This window comes from Oryx dammah, unplaced genomic scaffold (genome assembly GCF_014754425.2).
Source record: "Oryx dammah isolate SB20612 unplaced genomic scaffold, SCBI_Odam_1.1 HiC_scaffold_2, whole genome shotgun sequence".
NCBI classification, from domain to species: domain Eukaryota; kingdom Metazoa; phylum Chordata; class Mammalia; order Artiodactyla; family Bovidae; genus Oryx; species Oryx dammah.
Genome location: NW_024070186.1, coordinates 157,658,715 through 157,684,446, shown reverse-complemented (window position 1 = coordinate 157,684,446; position 25,732 = coordinate 157,658,715). Strand labels below are relative to the sequence as shown.

Below are 25,732 nucleotides of genomic sequence, written 5' to 3'. Positions count from 1 at the left end.
GGGACGTGGACACGTGGCACCATCAGGATGGTTCACATTCTACACGACTCCCGCAGGTCAAGGCCCCCTCCTCCAGGAAGTCCTCTGGAAGTCCACAGCACAACAGCACTGGATGGTCCCGCACCTCCTCTGCGGGGTGGGGCTGTGGCATGAGGGCTCGTCGCTCCATGCAACAAGCTAGAGCACCAACCTGCCTAACGGACACGTTGATGCACACCAACTGCCCAAGCTGTTTCCTGCAACTGGAGGCTGTGAGGAGCCAGGGGCCGCCCCTGGGACTCTGACTTGGGGATGGGCGGCGTTAGGCGGAGAGGGGAGCGGATGAGGAGGGGGACAGGCGAGGAGCAGCACACGCACACGGGCGGCAGAGAGCCAACCCTGAGAGCCGCTCCCGTCTGTGCCCAGACCTAGGTCCCTTCAGGTTTCCAGATGTTGCTGTGCCACCACTGAAAACGTCTTTTGGTGAAATGCAAACAGCACGTCCTCCTAAGAGCAGGCTCTCCTCCACACGCTGTGGTCTGCGGGGAGGGCAGGACGGGGGATGGGGCGGTGGCATGCACACAGGGCAGCAGGCCGGGTGAGAACATGCAGGGCCGGGCGGAGGCGAGGCCGCGGCCCGCAGGCCCGCTTGAGGGAGCCCCTGGCACTCGGGCGGCACCTGGGCAGGGCGGTGGGCGCTGCGGGCCGGCGGGCTCTCCCGCGCCCGGGACAGACGGCAGGCCAGGCACCATGGGTTACCTATTCTTCTCGAGGTCGTTCAGGCGAGCAGAGAGGTCCTCCAGGCGGTTGATCTGCCTGTGGCACTGGCTGCAGTAAAACTCAAAGGCCTCATCAGTGAGGATGCTGTGCAGCTTGGTGCTGAGTGGGTCGGCGCTGGAGGGACGAGAGGTGCGTCTTCAGGAGGGGCCGGGCTGGGGCTGGGCAGGGTGCCAGCAGGAGGCCTCTGCTCACGGCAAAGAGGCCCTCACCCCACCTCTGGGACCACAACGCCCTCTGTGTGGCGCCCAGAGTGCTTCCCGGTCAGAAGGCGCTCAGGACGCAGGCGAGCCTGGCAGCTTCGCCAAGAAGCCAGCGTTGTGACACCTGTGACCTCCACCCGAAATGTGTCCGTGTGAGTGCGGAGCACACAGCCGGCGCCTCGCTTCCCGCCCTGTGGCCATGGCAGTGACTGTCTAGGGAGCGCCACAGCCGGGGCTGCAGGGAGGATGTCCCCTAAAAACTCAGAATCATTACTGCCCCAGGAACTAAGCACAGGGGCCTTCAGGGCAGCGGGAAGTGCAGCCACAGCTTGCGGCCATGAGGAGGACCCCAGGAAAGCTAAAGGGAGACATCAACTGAAGCACAGATGGCACCCCACAGACGAAGCCGAGGACGCGGGCGGGCACAGAACCAGTGGAGGCACGTGTGTGGGGGGCCTCGGCCGGGCCCTCGGGCCACGCCAGCGGAGCGCACCCCTCTCGGCACGCCCAAGTCCACAACCTCCACTGTGGGCACTGGCGGAGAACCCCCAGAACCAGGAGCAGGGGGACAGGGGGCTGACGGGGGCGGGCACAGGGGTGGGTGCTTCCTCCAGGGCCTCCTGCCGCCTGGAGAGGAAGCAGAGCTGGGAGGAGCCCGCCCGTGAGCCCAGGGCTGGCCTGCCAGATGCCACAGCTGTTTGGGGATGCCAGGTCATTACAGGAAATGAATCCCAGCAGCCGTCTGTGACGCAAACACCTCTCTCAGAGGCTGGTCAAAGGACACAATTATCCAGCTACAAGAGAAGCACAGTCTGAAGACACGCGGGAAAACATGGAGAAACAGAAAACTCCGAGAGGAGGCCAGCCTCGGAGCTACTGCAGCCTCATCTGCAGCCGGTCGCAGCGAAAGGAGTCACTGGAAGCTCGCTTCCCGGGCAAGTGGAAGTGACGCTCACACCGCACCGCAGTCCACAGTGTCCGTTCAGAAAATGCAGGGGCGCCCTGGATGCCCCGCTCCCTCTACAGGGGCACAGGTTCAATCCCTGGTCGGGGAACTAAGACTCCAAATGCCGTGTGGTGCAGCCAAAAAAATGTACAATGTGCATACCTTAACTGAAAAACACTTTATTGCTAAAAAATGCTCACCATCACCTGAGCCTTTAGGGAGATGCAATCAGTTCACAACAGTCACGTCGCAGGTTGCTGATCCCAGACTCCCACCATGATCATAATCATACCAAAGGTTTGGAATGTTGAGAATTTCCAAATTGTGACACAGAGATCGGTGTAAGCACCGCCCTTGGGAAAGTGCGGGAGGGTTTCCACAGGCCTTCAGGGTGTACAGAACACGAAGGGGCGTGTAGGGCGAAGAGTCAGCACAGCCAGACTTGGAGAGCTGAGCAGGACGCCAGCGCTCACTCACACAGGACAGGCCACACACACCACACACATCAAACAACACACGTGGCACACACACAACACGCGCGACACACACACAACACGCGCGACACACACATGTGCGACACACGCACAACACGTGTGACACAGAACAGGCCACACACAGAACACATCACATACAGAACACCCGTGACACACAGAGAGAACACATGCAAACCAGAGAGAACACACATGACACACAGGACAGACCACACGTGACACACACAACACGTGCGACACACAGAGAACACAGGCAACACACACAGGACAGACCACACACACCATACGTGTCACACACACAACACACGCGGCACACACACAACACACGCGGCACACACACAACACATGCGACACACAACAGGCCCCCCTACACACAGAACACATCACACAGAGAACACATGCGACACACACAGAACAAGCCACACACACCAAACATGTCACACACAGAGAACACGTGACACAGAGAACAGGCCACACGCGCCACACACATCACACATACAACATGCATGATACACACACAACAGGCCACACACAGAGAGAGAACACGTCACATACAGAACACACGTGACACACACAGAGAACACACGTGACACACAGCAGGCCACACATGCATCACACGTATCACACACACATAGAACACGTGCAACACACATAGGACAGGCCACACACACCACACACAGAGAGCACACATCACACACATGACAGAACAGGCCACACACACATCACACACACCACACACATGACATGCAACAGAGAGAACATGCAACACAGAGAGAACACACGTGACACAGAACAGGCCACACATACACCACCACGGTGTCCCCTGCAGCCGTGGTCCCCACTGCAGAGGGTCTCCGGGGACAGCTCCTCCTCACTGCCCTTGCCACAGTCTTCATCACACACACCACCCACATCACACACAGAGAACACACGCGACACACACAGAACAGGCCACACACACACCACATCACACACGCCAGCCACACACACTCATACAGAGAGCATACGCGACACACAGAGAGCCGGCCACGCACACACCACCCACACATCACACACAGTAGCACACACGCACTCTCTCACACACACAGGGCACACATCACACACACACAGCCTCCGTCAAGCTCACCGCAAATCACAACTCAATTCCCAAGCAGCGCTGAGAAATGCGCATAGCCAAGTGCCCCGTCTGTATGCCTGGGGCTCTGCCGAGGCCTCTCAAACTGGGAGAGACTGGACCACAACGGGACGAGAGGAGCTGCAGCCGACATTCACCCCAACGGGAACCCTAACCTCAGTGGCACTGCTCAGCTAAATCACAGGGAACGAGACCAGCCTGCCAACATGAGCCTTTACCTGGGGGTAAGGAAGGCGGGGTCCCTGCAGCCGTGGTCCCCACCGCAGAGGGTCTCCGGGGACAGCTCCGCCTCACTGCCCTCGCCATAGTCCTCGAAGTGCTCCTCGCCACCTATAACCGTGACCACAGACTGGCCCTGCAGGTGGGACCTGCGGAGGGAAAGGAGAGTCAGCTGCCATCTCAGGACCAAGCACCCCATCTGCGGACGTGACCCAAGCCTCTGTTCAGAGCCCACGGCGACCACACGTGTGAGCAGCCATTCCTCCAGTCACGCTAGGAAAGGTAAACTCAGGTGAGGCTGACTCTGCCCATGGACTCCACCTGGCCCAACCAACCCAACCCCACCACGTCCATAACCAAAGCTTCATGGTCTGTGTCCTCCAGTCACAAGATGCCCTGGAGTCTAGGGTTCACTGCACCTTGGCTCCTGGCAGATGCTCCTGGCCAGGGCCGGACATCCTCCTCACCACAGCCCCCCAGAACCCATGAGCAGGCACTGGAGCTGCCCCTTGTGGGGCCTGGGGGTCACGGAGGCCATCGGTCCTCTGCCCAGACCCACAGCTGTGCACACGCAGCTTGGGCTCCACTGTGACCCAGCCCGGGGGCTCAGGATCTCAGCCATCTCTGAAGAGCACTCTGAGTCTGCCTGCCACCCGCCAGCTACTGAAGCCAAGAAGAAGGGATTCCTCCCGACAGCCGCCCGATCACACAGAGCTGCTTTCTGTTTCTCCAGACAAGCTGCTTGCGTGTGCACACCCAGACCTGGGACAGGAAGCCGCCCGCATGGCGAGAGGGACCCTGCACGGCCTCCGCGGGTTGGACCTGGGTGCTTGGGGCAGTGAGCGGCCAGGCGCGTGTCCCCCCGTCAGAGGGGACGTGCACCTTGTGCTGGGGGCCTGGGGTGGGCCACGGGTGCAGCATGCACCATGACAACAGAAGACAGGTGACCTCAGCTCAGACCGGCATCCTGTCGCCAATTCAGGTATGTCTCACACTGAGGCTCACACGATGTCAGTGTATCCTGACAGCAAGTCACTGCTTAGGCAGCACAACAGCCCAAGGCTGGAAACTTCCAGAGAAAATCAAAGACCTCATAATGGTTTCCTGGGTTTGGCACTTCTCCAGCTTTGATTACTTGACCCAACTGGAATTAAACGAACTTACCTGATTACCTTAAAAACACTGGTTAGGAAGCTGTGCTAGGGCAGTGCCCCAGCCCTGCATGCTGCATCCTAACCCTCTCTCCTCAGCCCCTGAGGAGTCGCGCAGGCTCTGGCCTCACACACAGGGCTCAGCCCGCGGCCCCCACAGCTGTCCCTCTGGTCCCAGCAGAGCCGAGAGCCCACTGTGCACACATGACCGCCCACCACCAAATGGCCACCGCCACCACGGCAAGTCAAGGAAGAGTCCAGTAAGTGCTGCAATAAACTGTGTTCGAAGATCGGGAAGCCCATACTTCAGGATGCTGGTTCCGTCCAATAACCTGCGGACCCAGCACACGCCTGCCCAGCCCAGCGGGTGCCCTCCTCAGAGACTGACAAGCCGAGTCTGGGATCCACGTGGACACGCCAAAGCCAAAGCAGCCAACACAGCCCTGGAGAGGGGGCTGGAAGCGCACAGGCTGGGACCACGCGGTGCTGACCCACGCAGGGCACACACGGCCGAGCAGGCCGGCCAGCACAGCACACACACTCGGCCACCTCGGGGGCCAGAGAGCAAAGAGGAAGCTTCAAACAGAGCCTGAGCCAATGGACGTCCTGACGCCTCTGTCTCCCGAGGAGGGGAGATGTGACCCCTGCCTCACCGCACACACAGGAGATGCAGAGCTGAGAACAGTGGCAAAATAATAAAGCTTTCAAACAAAAGTGCAAGTGTCACTGCAGTGATGTGGAGTGAGCAGAGACTGAAACAGCACAGGCAGCCAACCACAGACACGCCAGGCGCCTCGGAGAACGAGAAGCTACCCCAAGCGAGTGGCGGGGGGGACATGCTTGCAGCACACCTGAGATAGAGGGGACCCCCGAAACATAGCAAGGGCTCCAACCGCTGAGGCCGGAGGACCTGGGGAGCAGCACCCGCTCACTGTCCCATTTCTTGTGGAGCAGCTTGCAGAGCCTGGCTGTCAACAAAGGGGCACCAGCCTGCAGGGGAGAGGGTCTCCACAGGGCAGCGTGCCAGCAAGGCGCTGCCCGTCAGGCTCCTGGGAGACTCAGGTGAGGACCGCTCGCTCTGCACCAGGACAGGACAGGGAGAAGCAGATGATGCCAGGAGCTGCCAGGATGGAGCAGCCAGAGCCTGCGGGCAGCCGGCTGGCAGGGAGCCACCCAACGCTGCCTGAGACCATCCAACCCACAGTAACCCCTACAGCCGAGCCCGAGCCCCAGGCACACCCCAATCCGCGAGGAAAAAGCCCGCACAGAAAGACATGACGCTTACGTGAAGTAGCTTCATCCAGGAAACCTAAACTGCAAGCTGCCCCGGAGCCCAGGGCCCACTGACAGGAAATGAAGGAGCCGTACGCATTCCTATGGTGCGGCTGGCAACAAGGACAACCCTCTGGTGCCTCTGGGCCAGGTGAGGACGCGACCCGAAGAGCCAGTCTCTTGCTGCGTCACGAGAGCCAAGACCGTGACAACAAAACCCTGAGCGCCAACTGAACCCCCCCAACGACGGCGCATGAGCACCCGATGGGTGGCCTCGCGGCCTCTCCCGGGGGCCTCCGCAGGCTCGGGCTCCGCTGGGAACCCCCGAGGGCCCCGCCGACCCCTGCCGGCCGGGCAAGTGGGAATGCACCTGCCGGGCAGCAGCAGCAGGGCGCTGTGCCCAGGCTCCTCCGCAGCGTCCAGGCACTCGGGCGGCACCAGCGTGCCCGTGTCCTCGTCCGTGAAGGTCTCACATTCGCTGTAGGTGCTCTCGGAGCCCATGTACGCGCTGTCCGTCACCTCGTTGGCCTAGGAGAGACACCCAGAGTCAGTCCCGGCCAACAAAGGGGCCCGCGGCGGGCAGTGCCCATGAGGAGATGCCCCTCCTGCACTTCCAAGCAGAAACAGTGGCTCACGGCAGACTGCAGTGTGTTTTAAAGTTAGTTGTGTATGTAAACATGCCTCAAGCAGACACAAGTGCCCCAGCGTCCCAGGGTACACACCGGGAGAGCTGGCCCTTTGTGGCCCCCGGCACTGGAATGACCCACCCCGTGAACTGACGTCCAACAGTCTAAGTGACACGCCTTTTTCAATTTAAAAGTCCCTACCAATGACTACTACCTACGTGCAGACTACTGCTCTGAAATTCAATTACGTGGTCTAATCTCAAAATCTGAATTCATCAACTGTTGGATCAATTACATTCACTAATTAAGGGCTACTTTCCCACTAAACACACCTGTGTTTTCACTCTTGTGGACCCAGCACCAAGTAAGTATCTGCAGACTGTCCAAGTGAACTTACAGCCAGTACACAGGTTGCCTTCACTTAATCAAGGGGCAACTGGTTAGCAAAGCAGCCAAGCTTTCACGCTGGTTAACGATGGACAAATGAGTGAGATTTCAGAGAAAAGGCTGGAGAGGCTGCACTTCGACCTTGGGCTCTGCCACGAGATTTGGGGGGGGCAGAGGGCCCCGCACGGATGCCCCCACACCCGTGCCCAGTGGAGACCAGGTCCAGCCCCGTCTGCTGTCCACCAGTCGTGTGACCCGTCCACCAGCCGTGTAGCTGGTGAGCGTCCAAGGGGCGCCACATCGAGGGGAGAACGGGGGCTGGATGCGGCTTTCCCGAGGTTGCCACCTCTCAGAACGTGGCCGCCACACGGGCAGGTGGGGGACAGCCTGAAAGGGGACCCGCGTGCCAGCTGGTCTGGGGCAGCGTGAGACGGGGAAGGCCTGAGGTCCCCACTGCAGGGCTTCCTCGACGCTCCTGTTCCCATACTTCTCCAAGTCCCAGGCGACTATGTAATCCAGAGTGCTCACTTCAAAAGGCCCCTTCAAGAGGGACTCCCTTCAAGAGGCCCCCACTGTGCTTCTCATGACCACTGAGTGACTGGCTCCAAGCTGAGCCTGCGGTGTCGAGGCTGGACCCACCGCCCGGGTCCGAGGGACAGCTGCCCGGGGCCCTCTTCACCCCCCACTCGCCCTTGACAAGAAGCAGGTGGATCCACACACCTGAGACACAGGCTTCCCGCAGGGACAGAGTGTGACTCAAGGCCGCACCCCAGCAGAGGCTCCTCTGGGCAGCGGGGCCCTGGTCCTCACGGGCAGCTGGGTGCGCAGAAGCGGGGTGGGCCTGATGTGCAGGTCTGACCTCCCCCGCAGTCATGGCTGCAGCCTGAGTGAGCCTTCCTGCTGGGGCTCGGCAGGACAGCTCAGGATGGAAGTCACCCCCCTCCCCTGCCGGCGCAAGAAGACCAGGCAAATGCTAATCCCAGCTGCCAGACAGAGAGGAGCACTCGCCCACCTTCCACACTCCTTCCCACAGCAGGACCGGGCCCCAGGGTCCAGAGTGGCCCACGGGCAGGAGGCCCTGGGGCTCCCGGAGGACCCCGGGCAAAGTCTGAGTTGGGCTGAGAGGGCCAGGAGGACAGGGCAGCTGGTCTCCCCCCGAGTCAGGCTGCCCTGAATAAGCGTCACAAGCCGGATGTTTTCCAGGGAGGGCTGGTGAAGCTGCCCTTAGAAGGCAGAAGCTGTGTGGGGCGGCCCTGCAGGAGCACAGAGGGGCTCTGAGCCCTGCCCCCGCAGCCCTGGTGCCACCAGATGGGCCTCAGGATGAGTTCAAGGAAATCCCAGTGCGCCTGAGAACGCTTGGCTGTTTCCTCAGCAGGTAACAAACGTGGTGGGCAGGGAGCTTGCACGCACCGCCCCCAGCGAGGAGCTCTGGGGTGGCCAGGCCTGCCCGAGGCCCTGCCGTTCGGCCACGGTCCCTCTGAGGGGAATCGGCGGCCGGGCCGATCGTGGCCGGGGCCCTGCCTTCTCTTACCCTCAGACACCGATCGTGGCCGGGGCCCTGCCTTCTCTTACCCTCAGACACCCGCCCGGCCGGCCAGCTCCACACAGCAGCTCCAGGAAGGGCGTGTGTGCAGACGGCCTTCCCATGGAAGTGGGTGCCAGCACTCCGTCCAGCCGGCCGGCAGCTCCAGCGGCCTCCTACTGGCCGGGCGTGCAGAGGTTCTGTCTGTCCACCTGAAGGTCCATCACAGCCTCAGCAGTCGTTTAACCCGCTCCCAGACGCGCTCCATTAAACCTGCTCCGCTGGCTGGCAAGGGGGCAAAGTTCAGGAAATGCTTGCTAGGCTTTTAACAAACATTTCTCAAAACAGAGAGGCTTTTGTTCTTGCTCTTCTAGCCCTTCTGATAAGAGTTTGCACAAAAAGCCTATTTCCCCATCTTCTTATAAGGTTGGGAGTGGGGGGGAGGACGGAGCCAGAGAAGGCACAGAGGAGCCTACTCCCATCCTCCCGTTCTCAACGCCAGTCCAGACAGGGGTCCGGCCCCTCCTGCACCCCCTCCTGCGGGTGGGGTCCTCCACCACGCCAGCTGCTCTCTGCCTCAAGGGCTCAAATTCACACCCAGAGCCTTCTTCTCAGTCACAGAACCTCAGCGACAACCTGCACTCACCCCCCACCCCTTCTTAGAAACTCCACATCAGAAACTTTCTTCTGGGGAATTCTCTGGGGGCACTTTCACTGTCAAGGACGAAGTTTCAAATCCTGGTTGGGGAACTATTAATAAGATCCCGCAAGCCACATGGTAAGGCAAAAAACAAAAAGAAACACCTTTCTCCTGGGAGCTCTGCTACAAGCTGGGGCCTCAGGGGCGCTTGGGGAAACGCTGGGAGCCACGGACCCCCGTCACCGACAGGAAAGGCCCTGGGAGGAGCCATCGATGTTACACACAGGGCACCCCTGACCAGCGCTGCTGGACCCCACCAGAAAATCAACAAAAGGCAGGGGGTCTCCAAGTGTGGTACTGGATGTAATACACACCATCTTCACTCATGTTCTTACAGGGTTTATTAGGCTTACATGATTCAAAAGTTTAGAGAAAAAAAACCCAGCTCTCTACAAGTCTCTGCTGCTGCTGCTGCTGCTAAGTTGCTTCAGTTGTGTCCAACTCTGTGCGACCCCATAGACGGCAGCCCACCAGGCTTCCCCGACCCTGGGATTCTGCAGGCAAGAACACTGGAGTGGGGTGCCATTTCCTTCTCCAATGCAGGAAAGTGAAAAGTGAAAGTGAAGTCGCTCAGTCGTGTCTGACTCTGTGCAACCCCATGGACTGCAGCCTACCAGGCTCCTCCGTCCATGGGATTTTCCAGGCAAGAGTCCTGGAGTGGGTTGCCACTGCCTTCTCCGCTACAAGTCTCTATATAGCACCTAATTCCACTCCTCTCAAAACCACATCTAAAACTTTAAAAAGCAAAAAACACATGGAGGAACCTTTAAGGCCCGAAGCTGTAGATTCAACCAAGTCTATGAAATCATGAAAGAGCAAAACTATGGAGACAGTCAGTACAAGTTCAGAGGTCTGGGTGCTGGTGGGAGGAAGGGACAAACCTGGGGGGCAGAGAAGATTCTTAAAGCAGTGAAACTGCAACTGTTAACACCTACAGATCCTGCACTGCCAAGATGGAGCCCTGATAGAACCCTGTGCTTCACCGGTAACAATGTATCCATACGGGTTCCCTTCACAACAAGTGGGAGATGTTCATGGCAGGACACTGTGTGTGGGGGTGGGGGGGTGGGAGGGGGTGGAGGGGGGTGAACTGGGAACTCCCTGTACGATCTGCTTCAGTGTGTGTGTGTGTGTGTGTCTGTGTGTGTCTGTGTGTGTGTGTGTGTGTGTAGGGGGAGGGGGAAGGGGTGGAGGGGGATGAACTGGGAACTCCCTGTACGATCTGCTTCATCTGTAAACCTAAAACTGCTAGAAAAAAAAGAAGCGTATTATTTCTTTTGAAACAATAACAAAAACAAAATATTCCCTCCTTGTTGAAAACAAATTATGATCTAAACACCTGAGCAGCAGTCCCGTTGCGTTTTGTCAGGCTCCCCCCTGCACCCTCTGAAGGTGACGAGCCCAAGGCAGGGCTGGCATGCCCAGAGTCAAAGCATCACCACAGAGGGAGGGCCGCACCTGTGGGCTGCAAGGGGTCCACCCTGCAGAGAAAAGGGGGCCCGGAGCCGGACAACTCTCCAAGCCTGCTCCATCAGGCTCCGGAGGCAGCCCCAGTGTTGACGCCTCTCACAATCTGGATCACAGAAGTCACTCTAGTTCCCTGGGGCATCCTATTTCCATAAACCAGAGGTTTAGAGCAACAGGAATGTATTCTCCCATAGATCTGGAGGCAGAAGTTGGAAGCGAAGTTGTCAGCAGGGCTGAATTCCTCCTGTGGCTCCTGTGGAGGCCAGGTTCCTCCAGCTCTGCCCCGTCTTCATACCACCTTCTTCCAGTGTGCCCTCTCCCTTTCTCTTCCAAAGACCCTGGTCACTGGAGTCACGGCCCACCCTACCCAGCATAATGAGCTCTGCAAAGATCTCGTCTCCAAATACGGTCACTTTCACGGCTTCCGGTGGACTTTTGGGGGCTACGATTCAACCTATGATGCCCATGTACAAATAAAATACAAAGAATCAACAGAACATTCGAACTGAGACACCAGAGAAAAACAGAATGGAAGACACTGATGGCAAAGCATGCTCTGGGGTGTCAACGGGCAGGAGAGGTCAGCTGCTGGCCACCTAGGTAACCGAGGAGACCAGGGTTCCCGGGACGCTCAAAGACAAGCAGCCTCTCCTGGCCCGAGCTGCTGTGCTGGGAGGTTCCAGGTGTGTCGGTCTTCCAGAGCCTTCCCCGACTTGCCACCCCAGGGTCCAGGGCTGAGGGTGGGCTGGACAGCTGACGTGTCCGGGCCTGCACACCCTCCCTGCCCGACCACGCCACCCCTCACAGCAAGCACTCATGCCCGCGGGCACCTGGTCCCCAGGCAGCAGGGCTGGCCCGGCACCCCCAGTCACAGCCAGAACAAAGGAACCACTCGCTACTGAATGGGGACGCACGGTGGGCGGTTCCTGTCCTCAGGGGCTCAGGCCCGGCTGGGGCTCTGGGACAGAGCTGTGAGAGGTGAACAGCTGCGGGTGGGCTGGAGGCCCGGGCTGGCAGGAAGTGAACCTGTGCCATTGAGGGCCGGTTTCTCAGAGCAGGGAAACAAGACGCCAAGACTCCTTGGAGGGCAGGGGTCCTGTGGGCTGTCAGCACTCCGAGGGGCTCTCCCTTGCCAAGGAGCCAATGCCCAGAGGGTCAGGGCATGGCCTCAGGCCCACCCTCTCCCCACACCCTGCCCCAGGCAACAGCAGGCTAAGGGACTGCCACAGTTGTGTTTTTTAAAAAGGAAATTCCTTGGGAATTCCCTGGTGGTCCAGTGGTTAAGACTCCAGGCTTCTGATGCAGGGGGCACGGGTTCGACCCCTGGTAGGGGAACAAAGGTTCCCACGTGCCATGTGACCAAAACAGAAAAAAACTGCAGATGGAGCCACCGGGCCCTCCCAGCCTCTGCCCCCACCACCCCGGTGATGAAGCTGTCTGGTCTCCTCCGTGGCTCCGCTCACACACCTTCTCCCCACCGTGCACGTGTGCTCAGTTGCTCACTCGTGTCCGACTCTGTGATCCCATGGACTGTAGCCAGTCAGGCTCTCCCGCCCATGGGACTCTCCAGGCAAGAACACTGGAGGGGGTTGTAATTTCCTTCTCCAGGGAATCTTTCCGACCCAGGAGTCAAACCTGAGTCTCTACTAATTCAGTTCGGTTCAGTTCAGTCGCTCAGTCATGTCCGACTCTTTGCAACCCCATGAATCACAGCACGCCAGGCCTCCCTGTCCATCACCAACTCCCAGAGTTCACTCAAACTCACTGTCCATCGAGTCGGTCATGCCATCCAGCCATCTCATCCTCGGTCGTCCCCTTCTCCTCCTGCCCCCAATCCCTCCCAGCATCAAAGTCTTTTCCAATGAGTCATCCCTTCGCATGAGGTGGCCAAAGTACTGGAGTTTCAGCTTTAGCATCATTCTTTCCAAGGAAATCCCAGGGTTGATCTCCTTCAGAATGGACTGGTTGGATCTCCTGCAGTTCAAGGGACTCTCAAGAGTCTTCTCCCACACCACAGCTCAAAGGCATCAATTCTTCGGCGCTCAGCCTTCTTCACAGTCCAAATCTCACATCCATACATGACCACAGGAAAAACCATAGCCTTGACTAGACAGACCTTAGTCGGCAAAGTTAGGTCTCTGCTTTTGAATATGCTATCTAGGTTGATCACAACTTTTCTTCCAAGGAGTAAGCGTCTTTTAATTTCATGGCTGCAGTCACCATCTGCAGTGATTTTGGAGCCCCCCAAAATAAAGTCTGACACTGTTTCCACTGTTTCCCCATCTATTTCCCATGAAGTGATGGGACCGGATGCCAGATACAGCAAATCCTGCATTGGCAGGTAGATTCTTTCCCACTGAGCCATCTGGGACGCCCTCTTGGGGGCAGGGGCTGAAGGCAGCAAGGGGTAAGTCAAGAGTCCCCAGGCCCATTTTTTGGGTCTAGGGACATTTTTGATAAAACAAAGCCCTCACCACACATCCCGGTGGCCTGGCAGAAGGGCCCAGCAATGACACAGGAGAGCCTGCCCCTGCTGACCCCAGGCCCCAGAGGCCCTCCTGCCATCAGCCTCGGGTGCAAAGCATGGAGAGCAGACCCCTGCCGACCACCGGGCAGTCACAGTGCCCCCTGCCTGCCCTGCACAGCGCTCCCCAGGGACCAGCAAGTGACGCAGGGTTTACGGTGCACGAGGAGGGGGCGTGTGTCCATCAGACTCCCTCTCGGCTCTCCCAGGAAAACCACTTGCCTCAAAGGTCACGAAGTCATCGAACTCCTCAGGGCAGGCAGGCAGCTCCTCGTCAGGGGCGGGTCTGACACCGCACAGCGGGCCATCAGGATCTGCGGGAGAGAGGAGACAGCTCAGTGGTGGCCCTGGGCACCCCTGCAGTATCACAGGGACAGGCACACGGAGCGGGCATGGGAGAGAGGAGACGGCTCAGCAGTGGCCCCAGGCCCCTCCACAGTGTCACAGGGACGGGCACACATGGCGGGCACGGGAGAGAGGAGACAGCTCAGCGGCGGCCCCGGGCACCTTCACGGTGTCACAGGGACGGGCACACGGGGTGGGCACGGGTGGGGCCAGCGTGGCCGTGGGAGGCACGGGTGAGAGGCTGCAGGCAGTGTGGCCCCTGGAGCCTCAGCTTTGTGCCAGCTCTGGGGGGCCCAAATGGCAAGAGGGTCCTTCCTCACAGAGTTGCTGTGCTGTAAGGAGAAGGCGGAAGACACAGAGCTCTGCGGCGCTCTCCAGCTTGAGAAGGAACAAGGTGCCAGGCTCCCTTTTCATTACTTCATTTATTTACTTATTTATTTTAGCTGCACCATGTGCCTTTGGGAGCTCAGGTCCCCGATCAGGGAGTGAACCTGGGCCCTCGGCACCAAGTACAGGGTCCTACCAGCGGGACCACCAGGGAAGTTCCGGATGCCGTATTTTCAAGAACCTATCCTGCGAGGGTCAGGTCGGGAGATAACGTCTGTCCAGTGTGCCAGACTCGCACGGCTTTCATTTCCCCTCTTTTTTTACTTTATCGTCTACAACATGTTTTATTTTATAATGAGTCTCAAGGAAACTCCATCACATCACGCTGGGTTACGCTGACGTCAGCAGAGACCCCACTTCTCAGACAGGACCCCACAGCAGCAACCTTCCTGAAGGAAATGCCTTGGCCCCCACCCCCAGCCTCTGAGCAGCCCGAGCCCGTTCCAAGGAGCAGGCATGACGCCCTTGTTTCTGCAGCCACCCTGCAGAGACACCCCGACATCATGACAAACATCCACCCGGTCTTTGTCCCCGTCCCGGCAAAGAGCCCCGAGAACCGGGGATTTCCTAAGTGGAGGGTGAGAGGAGCTTCTTTTGTGCATAACAAGCCCCTTCAACCTCACCTGGGTTCACACCAGTCAGGTGACTTTCAGAGGACGGGGGCTGGTTGCCAGGGGACCCTACACCCCACCCCTGACCTCTGACCTCCTGGGACAAGGAGGGAGTGGAGACACAGGTAGTCTCCCAAGGTCAGGGGTTAACCAGTCCCACCCATGGGATGGAGCCTCCACTCACACCCCGGACGGAGGGGGTCAGGAAGTTTGGGCTGGGAGCACCTGCAGGAGTCAGGAGGGTGGCACGGCCCAGACGCCCCCATGTCAGGCCCTGCCCCGTGGACCCAGCACCCCACTGCTCACAAATCAACAGGGACCGGGCAGCAAAATGCCTGCCGGGGCTCTGACCGTTTAGCAAGCATCAGGCCCAGGATGGGCTATAGGGACTCGGGTCTGTGGTCAGGCCAGGGGGAAGGCAGGGCCGCCGGCACCCGCAGGGGCCTGTGCTCACTCTGGGTGGTGGCTATCAGAGAGCTGCTCCTGAGGAAAACCCACATGCAGGGCGTCCGAGCTGTGAGCACAACACAGGTGCCAGCAGTAACTGTCTACACACGCCAGGCCCATGCTGAGTGTGTCACATCACCCGGATGCCCCAAGGCCAAAGGCACCAGCCAGCCCCCAACGTGCATGGGCAAGGACGTGGGGACGTCAGCACCAGCCTCCTGGGTCAGGGAAGCTCTTTTCCAGCATCTGGACCTAAGTCATCAGCCCCCAGCCAGGCTCTGAGGTCCATGGCCTGGGGTCGCGGGACTGCCTGGGGAGGGGCCCTTGGCACAGAGCAGCGGCAGGACCACGGTGCTGCCCTGCTTCTGCAGAGCCCTCAGGCCGAGCAGAACAGTCACGCTCCCCTCAATGGCCTGGCAGAGCTGAGCATCTACAGGTCCAGTCACTGAGGCATCCCCACCAACTCAAGGCCCAGCGCCCTCAGGGCTCCCGTTAGAAGAACTGAGGTACGTCCGCTGCTGCTGCTTGTGGCGTCTTCCCAAGAGAGTCACCAGCTGCGGCAGTGCCTCAGCACAGCAGGCTGGACCCAGGCCCTGCGCTGGCCGGCCTCCAGCCCCGGATCCCGTGTGGAGGCCTGGTCTCCAGAGCAGGTGACCAGCGCCAGAACCACGGAGAGAGGGTTTCCGTGGACCGGGGAGGGAGAGGACCGCTTCCCAGTGCAAAGCTGGAAAAGGCTAGGCTGACACTGCCTGTCTTCCCACTTTCAAATGTTAAGTCTTGCTTGCACTTTCGAAAACCAAACAGAGGACCTAAAACTTTCAGAACACGGCCAGTCATGAAGCCACAGTGGACGTGGACTCAGATTCCAGAAATAGGCGCTGACCCCGAGATGCAGGGGATGTGAACACAGGGGGGGTTTCTACAAGCTGGATGGGAACTCAATACGGTTCTTTATCAGTTTTCTCTATAGAACTAAAACAAGTCTCCATCAGAGCCTGGCGGGGGGACGAGCTGGAGCAGTGGCCCATTTGGAACACCCTCCTCAATCTCGTTCTATTCCTGAAACGAGGCCTATGGCGAGGACAGCAAACTCCTGTGCTTTTCTGCAAAACTGGGTCAGTACGCGGAGTCAGCGCTCTGTGCTGCACACAGGCCACACGTCTGACAGACGCGCCCACAGCCGCCGCAGCCCCGGCAAGCGTGCCGGTAGGATGGCCTGGGGTGAACTCTGGCTGAACGCAGGATGGGCGAGCACGCTCCCCGTCTCCCTGTGAGTTAACAATTTCAAAAGCGTCTCTGACCTGCTTTTATTCTATTTTTATTTTCACTCTCCATTCCCAACAAAAGCTAAATGATGACGTCAGATTACCAAAGAAACAAGGAAAAGCAGGAGGAGTTCCTTGGCGGCCCAATGGATTCTCCACAGTTCTACTACTGGGACCCAAGTTCAACCCCTGGTCGGGGAACTGAGATCCCACAGGCCACTCAGCCAAACAAATAAAGAGCAGGGCCCACAGCCTGACCCGCCCAGCAGGTCCCCACAGGCAGGGACGGCGTCCCCACCAGCGCGGCCCCTGGAGGCCTGGCCCCGGCCCGCTCCGGGAGCTGAGGTGCTGGCGGCTCCCACACCTCCTGAACAGCCGGGACCACTCTGGCCGCTCCTGCCCGGTCACGGGTCTTCCAGGAGCACATTCAGACTCCTGAGGTCCAGGGTGGGGGCCTCCCAGGTCACAAGCCCCCAGGAATTTCTACAGCAGAACTTGCTCCCTTTCTTGTCACCCGTGGGCCATCAAAGCAGAGCAACAGAATCGTGGACAGGGCTCAGAGAGAGCCACACAGAAGGCCCCGGCACTGTCGCTTGCTGGCCACTGTTTGGGGCTCCTCCCTGCCCACACAGCGGAAGCCCCAGCTGGAAGGCGTGGAGACGCCAAGCTCCTCCCAGCCCCTTTGACCCTTGGCCCAGGGAACCACAACGCATCACCCCTCTGTCGGTAAGTCACAGGACGCGTCCCGCCCACAGGCGGGGCCAGTGCCCGGTAGTCAGTGGCTGCTCCTCGGTCACCCACAGTGGGCCTGAGGAGTGGACTGACCTGCCACCCGAGGCTGGGAGATGAACTGAGCCACAGGCCGAGAGTGGCCAGTGGGTGCTCAGCACGGCCGTGCCCCTCGAGTCTCCCGAGCTCCGGGAAGTCTGCCCTGTGCCCACAGGGCAGCGTGGTGCTGGTCTCCAGTCGCCTGAGTGCTCAGCTCTTTGATCACTGCGATTGCACACACGCTGGCCCCGCCGACTGAGCCCCTCCAGAAGCACGCTTCCCATTGTTTTTCCTGGCACGAGCGATCGTTCCCTGGTGTCCCGGGCTTGACCGCATGCTCCCACCACCTTCCCACCCCCAGACCCTCAGACAAAGTTGCAAAAGCTTCTCTCGTGACCCACCAGTCCTGGGGCCGACTCCCGTCACCTTCAACTTACAGCCAATAAGAAGCTGCTGGAGACAAACACCACCAGGACCACCGCCCTCGAGGACGCGTGACCTCCCCGCTGATCCCAGGACCCCAAGGACCAAGCCCAACCGGCGGCTGCAGCCCTGTACACAGAGGCCCCCTGACCCCGCATGGAGGGCTCCAATGAAGGGTATGCGTGAATCTGGGCACACAGCACAGGCCCCAGAGCCCTGACAACACATCCATACACAGACTTGGAACTGACGTCACTAGGAGGTTCATTTATCAGGATCCCACACTGCAGAGACTGCTGTCCATCACCTGGGGGGGGCACTGGGGACAGACTGCTGCCATCGCCTGGGGGGGCACTGGGGACAGACTGCTGCCATCGCCTGGGGGGGGCACTGGAGACAGACTGCTGCCATCGCCTGGGGGCACTGGAGATAGACTGCTGCCATCGCCTGGGGGCACTGGGGACAGACTGCTGCCATCGCCTGGGGGTGGACAGGTAAAGCACACAGCCACACAAGCGAGCGAGGCTCACACTGGGGACCCTGACATGCAGCAGCACCTGTGAGACGCGAGCGTTACAGGTGGTGAACCCAATGCTGCAGCACAGCTGACGGTGTGTTTATGAGAAGCCCACAGCGGCCAGGCTGACGTGTGCTGCTGGAGACCAGCTGAGGAGGCGAGGCGGGAGGGCAGGGCCTCGGCAGGCTGGCAGAGAGCTGTCCGGGGGTGGGGAAAGCTCTGGGCAGGGGTCTACACCCCCTGCACGAGGATGTCACCATTCACAGAAGGGCTCACTGAAGATCTGTGCACTTCACTAAAGGAGAATTTGTACCCAAAAGGAGACTGCAAACCACTACAAACTCTGGATGATGGCACACACAGGACACAGTGCCTGGGCGAGTGCACGGTGGTGAACCGACCTAAACCCCATCCCTCTGAGACAAAGAGACGGACAGGTGGACAGCTGGACATGCGACGCTGCCTGCAGGCTACACAGCAAATACATGGGTCGGGGGGGGGGTCACTGTGGGTCTTGCAATGTTTTTGTATGTTTGAAGGTTTCCATAAAGACTTCCGGGGGCAGCAGACCCATGTCCAACATCACGGATGAGTAGCTGAGCCACGGAACCCTGGAGGGCGGGGCATGAGGGGCAAAGATGGGAGGGGGCCTGAAGCTCAGCAGGGGAGCTGGGGCTGGGGGTCGCTCAGCAGTGGGGAGGGAACGAGGAAGTGTGTGGGCAACTCACCTCCATTCCTGATCGCCTCAATCCCCCGGTAAAAGTCTTCGAAGCTGATCACACCGAGCCCACTGGGATCCAAGTACCTCGTGAGGTCCGTCACCTGCAATGGCCAAGTGAGCAGGTTACCCGAGCTATCACTCTGCACGTGGCCGTCCCCATGTTCAGAGGAGCAGCCAGCTTACGAGGGGCGGCACTGAGGAGTCGGGCCGTCCGGCCCTCTGAGAGGACTGCCAGCCACAGCTCCAGCCAGGGCATGGGCCTCCTCCAGGCAGGCGCCGCCAACAGTGCCCAAGACCACAACCCGCCGACCGAGACCCTGCGCGCAGGCCACCGCCGCGCTTCCTGGGTTCACTGCCATCCTGGCATGACTGCAGCCGATCACACAGCAGAGGCTGGCGCCGCCACAGACCTCCCAGCAGACACCTCGGTAAAGGGACCCCAGCAAGCAGACGGTGGACATCAGAAGTGACAAAGAAGCCAGATGACGCACACGTGACACTCCAGAGAATGAAAGTCTCCCAAAAGGAGGTAAGTTTGTTTCGAAGCATAAATTGGATTTCATCAAAATTTAATACTTTTGCTTTTTAAAACACACCATTAGACAACACTGCCAATCAACTATCTTCCAAGAAAAATTCATTAGAAAGACACTGGGACTTTCCTGGTGCTCCAGTGGGTTGAGAATCTAACTTTTAATTCAGGGAACACAAGTTTGATCCCTGGTCCGGCAACTAAGATCCTACATGCCTCAGGGCAACTAAGCCGAAGGGCTGCTGCTAGAAGAGATGTCCACAGGCCACAGCGAGGACCCAGAGCAGCCAAAATAAACAAGACAAAACCATACTTAGGAAAAGTTCCCTAGAATTAAAAAATAGCTTTTAACTACATAATTGTTTTTTCCTTGAGATTTTACTTCATTATATTATTATTTTTATCGAAGTTGAGTTACCATGTTTCAGGTGCATAACGAGAGGATATACTGGGTACCTGCAAGTATCAACTCCCAACCCTAGAGGACCTCATCTAAGACTTACTCTGGTATATTTTTTAGACTTTAAAGGAAAAGGGAAGAAACCCTCTGAATATGCAAAAAACAAGTGATTTATACTTTGACCACCTGATGTGAAGAGCCAACTCATTGGAAAAGAGTCCTGATTCTGGGAAAGACTGAAGGCAGGAGGAGAAGGGGACGACAGAGGACGAGATGGCTGGATGGCATCACCAACTCAGTGGACATGAGTCTGAACAAACTCCAGGAGATGGTGAAGGACAGGGAAGACAGGCATGCTGCAGTCCATGGGGTCACAAAGAGCTGGACACAACTGAGTGTCTGAACTGCTGCTGCTAAGTCACTTCTGTGTCCAACTCTGAGTGATCCCATAGATGGCAGCCCACCAGGCTCCCCCGTCCCTGGGATTCTCCAGGCAAGAACACTGGAGTGGGTTACAATTTCCTTCTCCAATGCATGTAAGTAAAAAGTGAAAGTGAAGTTGCTCAGTTGTGTCCGACTCTGCAATCCCATGGACTGCAGCCTACCAGGCTCCTCCATCCATGGATTTTCCAGGCAAGAGTACTGGAGTGGGGTGCCATTGCCTTCTCCGAGTGTCTCAACAACTATGATCAAAGCCACACATGCCAATATTACAGGGGTGTGACCAGAAAAACCCAATCCTGGGACCCTGACAAACAGAGAACCTGCTGTCTTCAAGAGAAGATTCACTGGGAGACTCAGGAGACACACCGACCTATCCTACCACGCGGGGACTTCTTGCATCTGACCTCAAATTTTAAAGAATTTTACTCTCATTTAAAAAATAATTAGAAACTTGAAAACTGACTGATCCAGGACACTGAATACTGACTGAATACTTGATGATGTTAAGGAACGGTGGTTAATCTTTACAGGTAAGACAATGGTATTTCAGTAATTTTCCCAAGTGCACTGCTTTTTGATATACACTTACTGCACTGTTCTGAGGCTAAGGCACATATGAGGTTACACCTGGGGTGGGGGCAGGGGCGGGGGCACCAGGGAGGCACCACACAGCTCTCTCTACTGAACTCTTCCAAATGAAAATAAGAAAGAAAAGAAGATGAGCAAGAAAGAGAGAGGAAAGATGGGGGACAAGAGGGTGGGAAGGCGGAGTTGGTCAGCCATGGAGAGAGTGGACCTCGGACCACACGGGGCTGCCCGTGGACAGGGCCCCCTCGGGGAGGGTGCAGGCTGGGAGGTCATCCAGTGTGCTGAATCCACCTGCCCACGCCACCACAAACACCGCTCTGCGCAGGGCAGGCTGGGGGCGGTGCCACGTTCGGCCTTCTCCCTGCTGTTGACCTGCAGGGCGGGGACCACCTCGAGCCAACTGACCCGCAGCCCAGGATCCCCTGCTGTCCCTCCACCATAGGGCCCACGTGTCCCTGAAATGGTGGCTTGGAAGTCCACTCAGCAGGTGACTTCCTGAAACCACGGAGTCTGAGTTCCCACTCAGTACCTCACTCAGGTCTTGATGTCTGGGGAGCGCCTTGCTGGGGGCCTGAAATCCACTCCTGCCAATCTGTCTTTAGGATTCCTAAGAATTTCAACAATGAAGCTACAACTGGACACAAAGTACCAAGATTTTCCTTAGGAAATATTAACCAGTGCTTTTAAAACAAACTGTTAATTAGTTACCATGTTAGAATAAGCTCCTGTTGAGTTGAAGCAGGCATTTTCTGAAGTCCACTTTATTTTTCTTCAAAATTTGGAGGATAAATCAACATCCATGGGGCTGATGATTTGGGGGATGGTTCCAATTCTCCAAAGCAAAAGTACTCCATTTGGAGGTTTCAAGGGAAAAAACAAAAACAGGCCTGGAAATTAAGAACCTGCCCTGCACAGAAGAGACAGGAAACCAAGCCCAGCGACACACACCCCATCCAAGCCAGCCAGCACCTCCCGGGGCAGACGGGCATGGGAAGCCATAGAAGCATCCACAAGAGAACCCTACTTTGCAACCAGCTGTAGGCAGACAGACTGGCTCCCACACGGTTCTTCTAACATGATAAATTTACTGGCAAATCACACTGCTTCTGCTACAGCTGTGCAGACAAGAGTGCGTGCTAAGTCCCTTCAGTCATGTCCACCTCTGTGCGACCCCATGGACGGTAGCCCACCAAGCTCCACTGTCCATGGGATTCTCCAGGCAAGAATACTGGAGTGCTGTTCCTGTGAATTGCTGTGCCTGCCTCCAAGGGATCTTCCCCACTCGGGGATTGGACCTGAGTCTCTCAAGTCTCCTGAATTGGCAGGTGGGCTCTTTACCACATGCCGCCTGGGAAGCCCTGTGCAGACAGAATCTCAGGAGAGGACACCAGGTCATCTTCCCCACTCACTGCTCCCTCCAGCCACAGAAGCACCGGGAAGCTCCACCCTCTCTCCTGCCCCTCTGGTTACTGCTGTCCCTGAATCGTAACACTGACAGAACAGCCGTCTTACCAGAAGCAGCTCAACCTAAACTAACACTGACAACACTCCAGCCTACAAAAGCAGAATCCTTCCAAGTACACATGGAACATATTTATCAAGACATAAACAAGTTTCAGTTGAATCGGGTCTCAAGACCGTTAGGGGATGTAAATCCCACTGCAACGAGGTCCACGTGTGTCTGAATGGCTAGAACGTAAGCTGGCTGCACACGCACACCAAGTGTTTGCAGGGTGTGGAGGAATGCCGCTGCGGCTGGAAAATTTCACAGCCGGCTTGGAAAACTCTGGAGATTCCTCAGGTCAGCCTAACTCCTACACACCATCCAGCCATTGCACTTCTAGGTATGTTCAAGAGAAATGAGAACAGATGTACATGAAGGGTTACAGATGCCTGATGGGTGATGGCCCATGGAGACAGCCCAGACGTCCACCCACTGAGAATGACCGTAACGTCCACCCACTGAGAATGACCGTCTCTCCAGGGGCATCTCCGGAGCAGCTGCGTGCACACAGAGGCTCTCCCCACTGCCCAGAACGCCTCTGAGCCGCCCAAGTTGCGCCACCCCTGCACTGGGAGGCCACCTGCCTCTGCAGCTGGAGGGGTGACCCTAGATCCCCTCTTATGAACCAACTAACCACCCCTGCTTTAAGGGGGAGGGCTTAGAAAATTCTGGAAGGGAAGCATGGTGCCGGTCTCAGATAGAAAGGTCATTCCTCATGCCCTCGAGAGGCGTCTTTGCATAGACGAGGATGCTGCAGTGTCGCCAGTCGTGGCTGCCGTGGACGGAGGGCGGCCACTCAGCGCCCAGCTGAAATCATCCACCGGCAGCTCCTCTCGACACACTCCAGGACGGGGGCCTCGGAAGCTGCTGCCCCTGCATCTGTCATCACCGAGCCTCTGAGAGCTCGCTGTCCGCCCAGCTCAACACCAAGAGGATCTTCCTGGTGTGGGAGGCGGGGGTCAGGGAGGCCGGGCTCCGGGGCAGGGATGCCTCCAGCCGCTTCATGGGACGCAGCCGTCCTGACCACATTATATCTGTTAACAGCTTTACGGACATACAATTCACCAACTTAAAGGGTACAATTCAGTGGTTTCTAGTATATCCATAGAGCTGTCTCTGTGTAATTTTAAAGACAATAAAATATTAAAATGCATGTGAGAATACTCAGGAAAACAGTTGAGCTTTATGCAAACATGCTGAAAAGATATAACCATTTACAGGAGTAGCAGAGGATACGTCTGCTCCTCTCATGCACCCCGTTAATCAGGGTGAAGAGGGGGCGCCACTGGAAACAAAGGCCTCCCACTCAACCCTGCGTGTCAGCCCCCAGGAGAGGTGCTGTGGGCCCCCCCAAGAGGCTACCAAAGGGTCCCCCACTCGGCTGTCCTCTGACCAGGGAGGACCAGGCCTTGCTCCCGGCCATGTGACGGCAGCGTGCCCTCTGGCCTAACCAGCAGCTCTCTGCACAAAACAGAAGGGGAGGCGTCATTCCTTACAGGACACCTCTGGACCCCTAACCCAGGCCCGAGACTCAGGAGGGAAAGAAGCAACAGTTATCAGGCGCAGGTGTGCACAGGTACACAGCTTGGCAGTCACAGGGCTGTATGCTGGGGCAGGACAGACCTGCCTCCCTCCCGCCCGCCTACCCTACTCTGTCCAGAAGCCCCTCTCTGTTCTTCTCCTCCCGACAGTTTATTTTGGGGGTCACTGCCTTCATGTGAAACTAATGCACTCCTGGTGGCACTTCCTGGGTTGTCAGGTTTACAGGCTGCATTTCGGCCTCCTGCGGTTAAAAAAACGGGAATTCCACACCCGCCGGCCCCACCCCAAGTCTAGCCAGGCCCTCTGCAGCGTTAACATCCCGGACAATGTCAATATTTCTCGGTGGACAGAGGTGTTTAAACGGCCCTACTGCCTTCTGTACCTAATCTCCTCCCCACTTAGCAGTCTCCTGGGTTCCGGGCCTCCAGCGCCTGCACACCTACTACTGTGTCAGATCCCCAGCACCCCCCCACCCCCGCACCTCGGGTCTCAGCGCCCCTCACCTCAGGGCGGCGCAAGCAGGGTGTGCGGTGTGCCCGGAGCTCCCGCCCCTCACCCTCAGGAGCCTGCCTGCCCTAACGCTTTGGAGGCTGTTTTCACCTCTGCTTTCTGCTGACAGGATGCACCATGCTGGCTAGGGACACTTTCCACTCACAAGAAGAGCCTGCCACCTGGAGGCGGTCCCTGTGCCCAGCCTGGCACCTCAGGTCCAACAACACTGGTCAGTCCCGCAGACCCTTCCCCCTCCCCTCACCTTTCATCTCCTAGTCTCTTTGCCTTTTAACCTTCTGCCATGTATTCTTGACTTGATCTTCGCTTCTAATTTCTTATTTAAAAAAACACTTTTATTCCATTTTTAACTTCAGAGGGTGTGTTCCAGTTCTCTGAATGTGATACCTTATTTAATCTGACAATATAACTCGTGTCATTTCCCAAATTGTCTTCTGCTCTTTGCACTGACCCTATTCCCTTCAGGCGCCTTCCGCTTTTCTGTTCTTGGTTTCTGAGTCCCTGACCACCTGTTTATACATAAAAATGGAAACTAAAGAGCCGACAAGCCAGAATGGCTCACTGGGGGGCCTGACCACAGGTGCCCCGGGCAGAGACCTGGCTCCAGGACCAGACGCTGTGGGGACAGGATCCCGAGAGGGCTTGGGAATGCGATGTGACAGGCCGGTGCGTTCCCTGTCACAGGCAGCTGGCCACAAGAAGGAAGCGCTGAGTGCTGCGGGCCACGTGGCTGGACCCAAGGGTGGCCGCTGGACCCAAGGCCACTGACTGCCAACTACGTGCCAACTGCTGGAGATCTCAGCCCCACAGCCACTGGGAGCTGGACCGTGCCCACCGTGTGAACGAGCATGGCGGAGGACGCTGAGTCCCAGGGAATGGCTGGGCAGAGCCCAGGCGGAGGCCACGGGCCTGCGGGGTCAAGCCAGCTCACAGGGCGCCTTGGGGCACTCGGGGATGGCCAGGGTGAGTGAGGGGCCCGTGCCAGGAAGGAGGCCAGCACCCAGGAGAGCTCTGAGCGCGGCGGCCGTGGCATTTGCTGGGACAGTGCCGTCTGGCCACCTGCAGGCTCTGGCTGTGGAAGGGGGTGTCGAGACTGCGCCCCCACAGTCCCGGCAGAGCCACAGGTAAGCCAGAGACCTGGCGGGACGCTGGATGAGTCCTGACCGCAGAGCCAATCAGGTGCAGGGTGGACCAGACGTCGGGTGAGAGAGGTTCCGGCCCGAGTCACTGGACGGTGGGGACTGTTACTGAGCTGGGGACACCGCGGTGGCACGAGTCTGAGGCGTCCGTCTGACATCCCGGCACGCGCCCAGGCCCAGGAGGCGATCA

The 25,732-nt window shown here is 58.0% G+C and overlaps 1 protein-coding gene across 1 annotated transcript in view; it reads right to left on the bottom strand.

The window, feature by feature from the left end:
* RAB11FIP3 (RAB11 family interacting protein 3) overlaps positions 1–19,242 on the bottom strand; it is a 36,990-nt gene extending 17,748 nt beyond the window's left edge. Inside the window, exons 1-6 of the mRNA XM_040266169.1 lie at positions 19,194–19,242; positions 18,891–19,061; positions 13,622–13,713; positions 6,544–6,701; positions 3,750–3,899; positions 739–873 (exon numbers count right to left, since the gene is read on the bottom strand). Of these exons, the coding sequence (XP_040122103.1) occupies positions 739–873; positions 3,750–3,899; positions 6,544–6,701; positions 13,622–13,713; positions 18,891–19,061; positions 19,194–19,242 (755 nt within the window). The remainder of the gene's footprint in view (positions 1–738; positions 874–3,749; positions 3,900–6,543; positions 6,702–13,621; positions 13,714–18,890; positions 19,062–19,193) is intronic.
* Between the last annotated feature and the right edge of the window lie 6,490 nt (positions 19,243–25,732).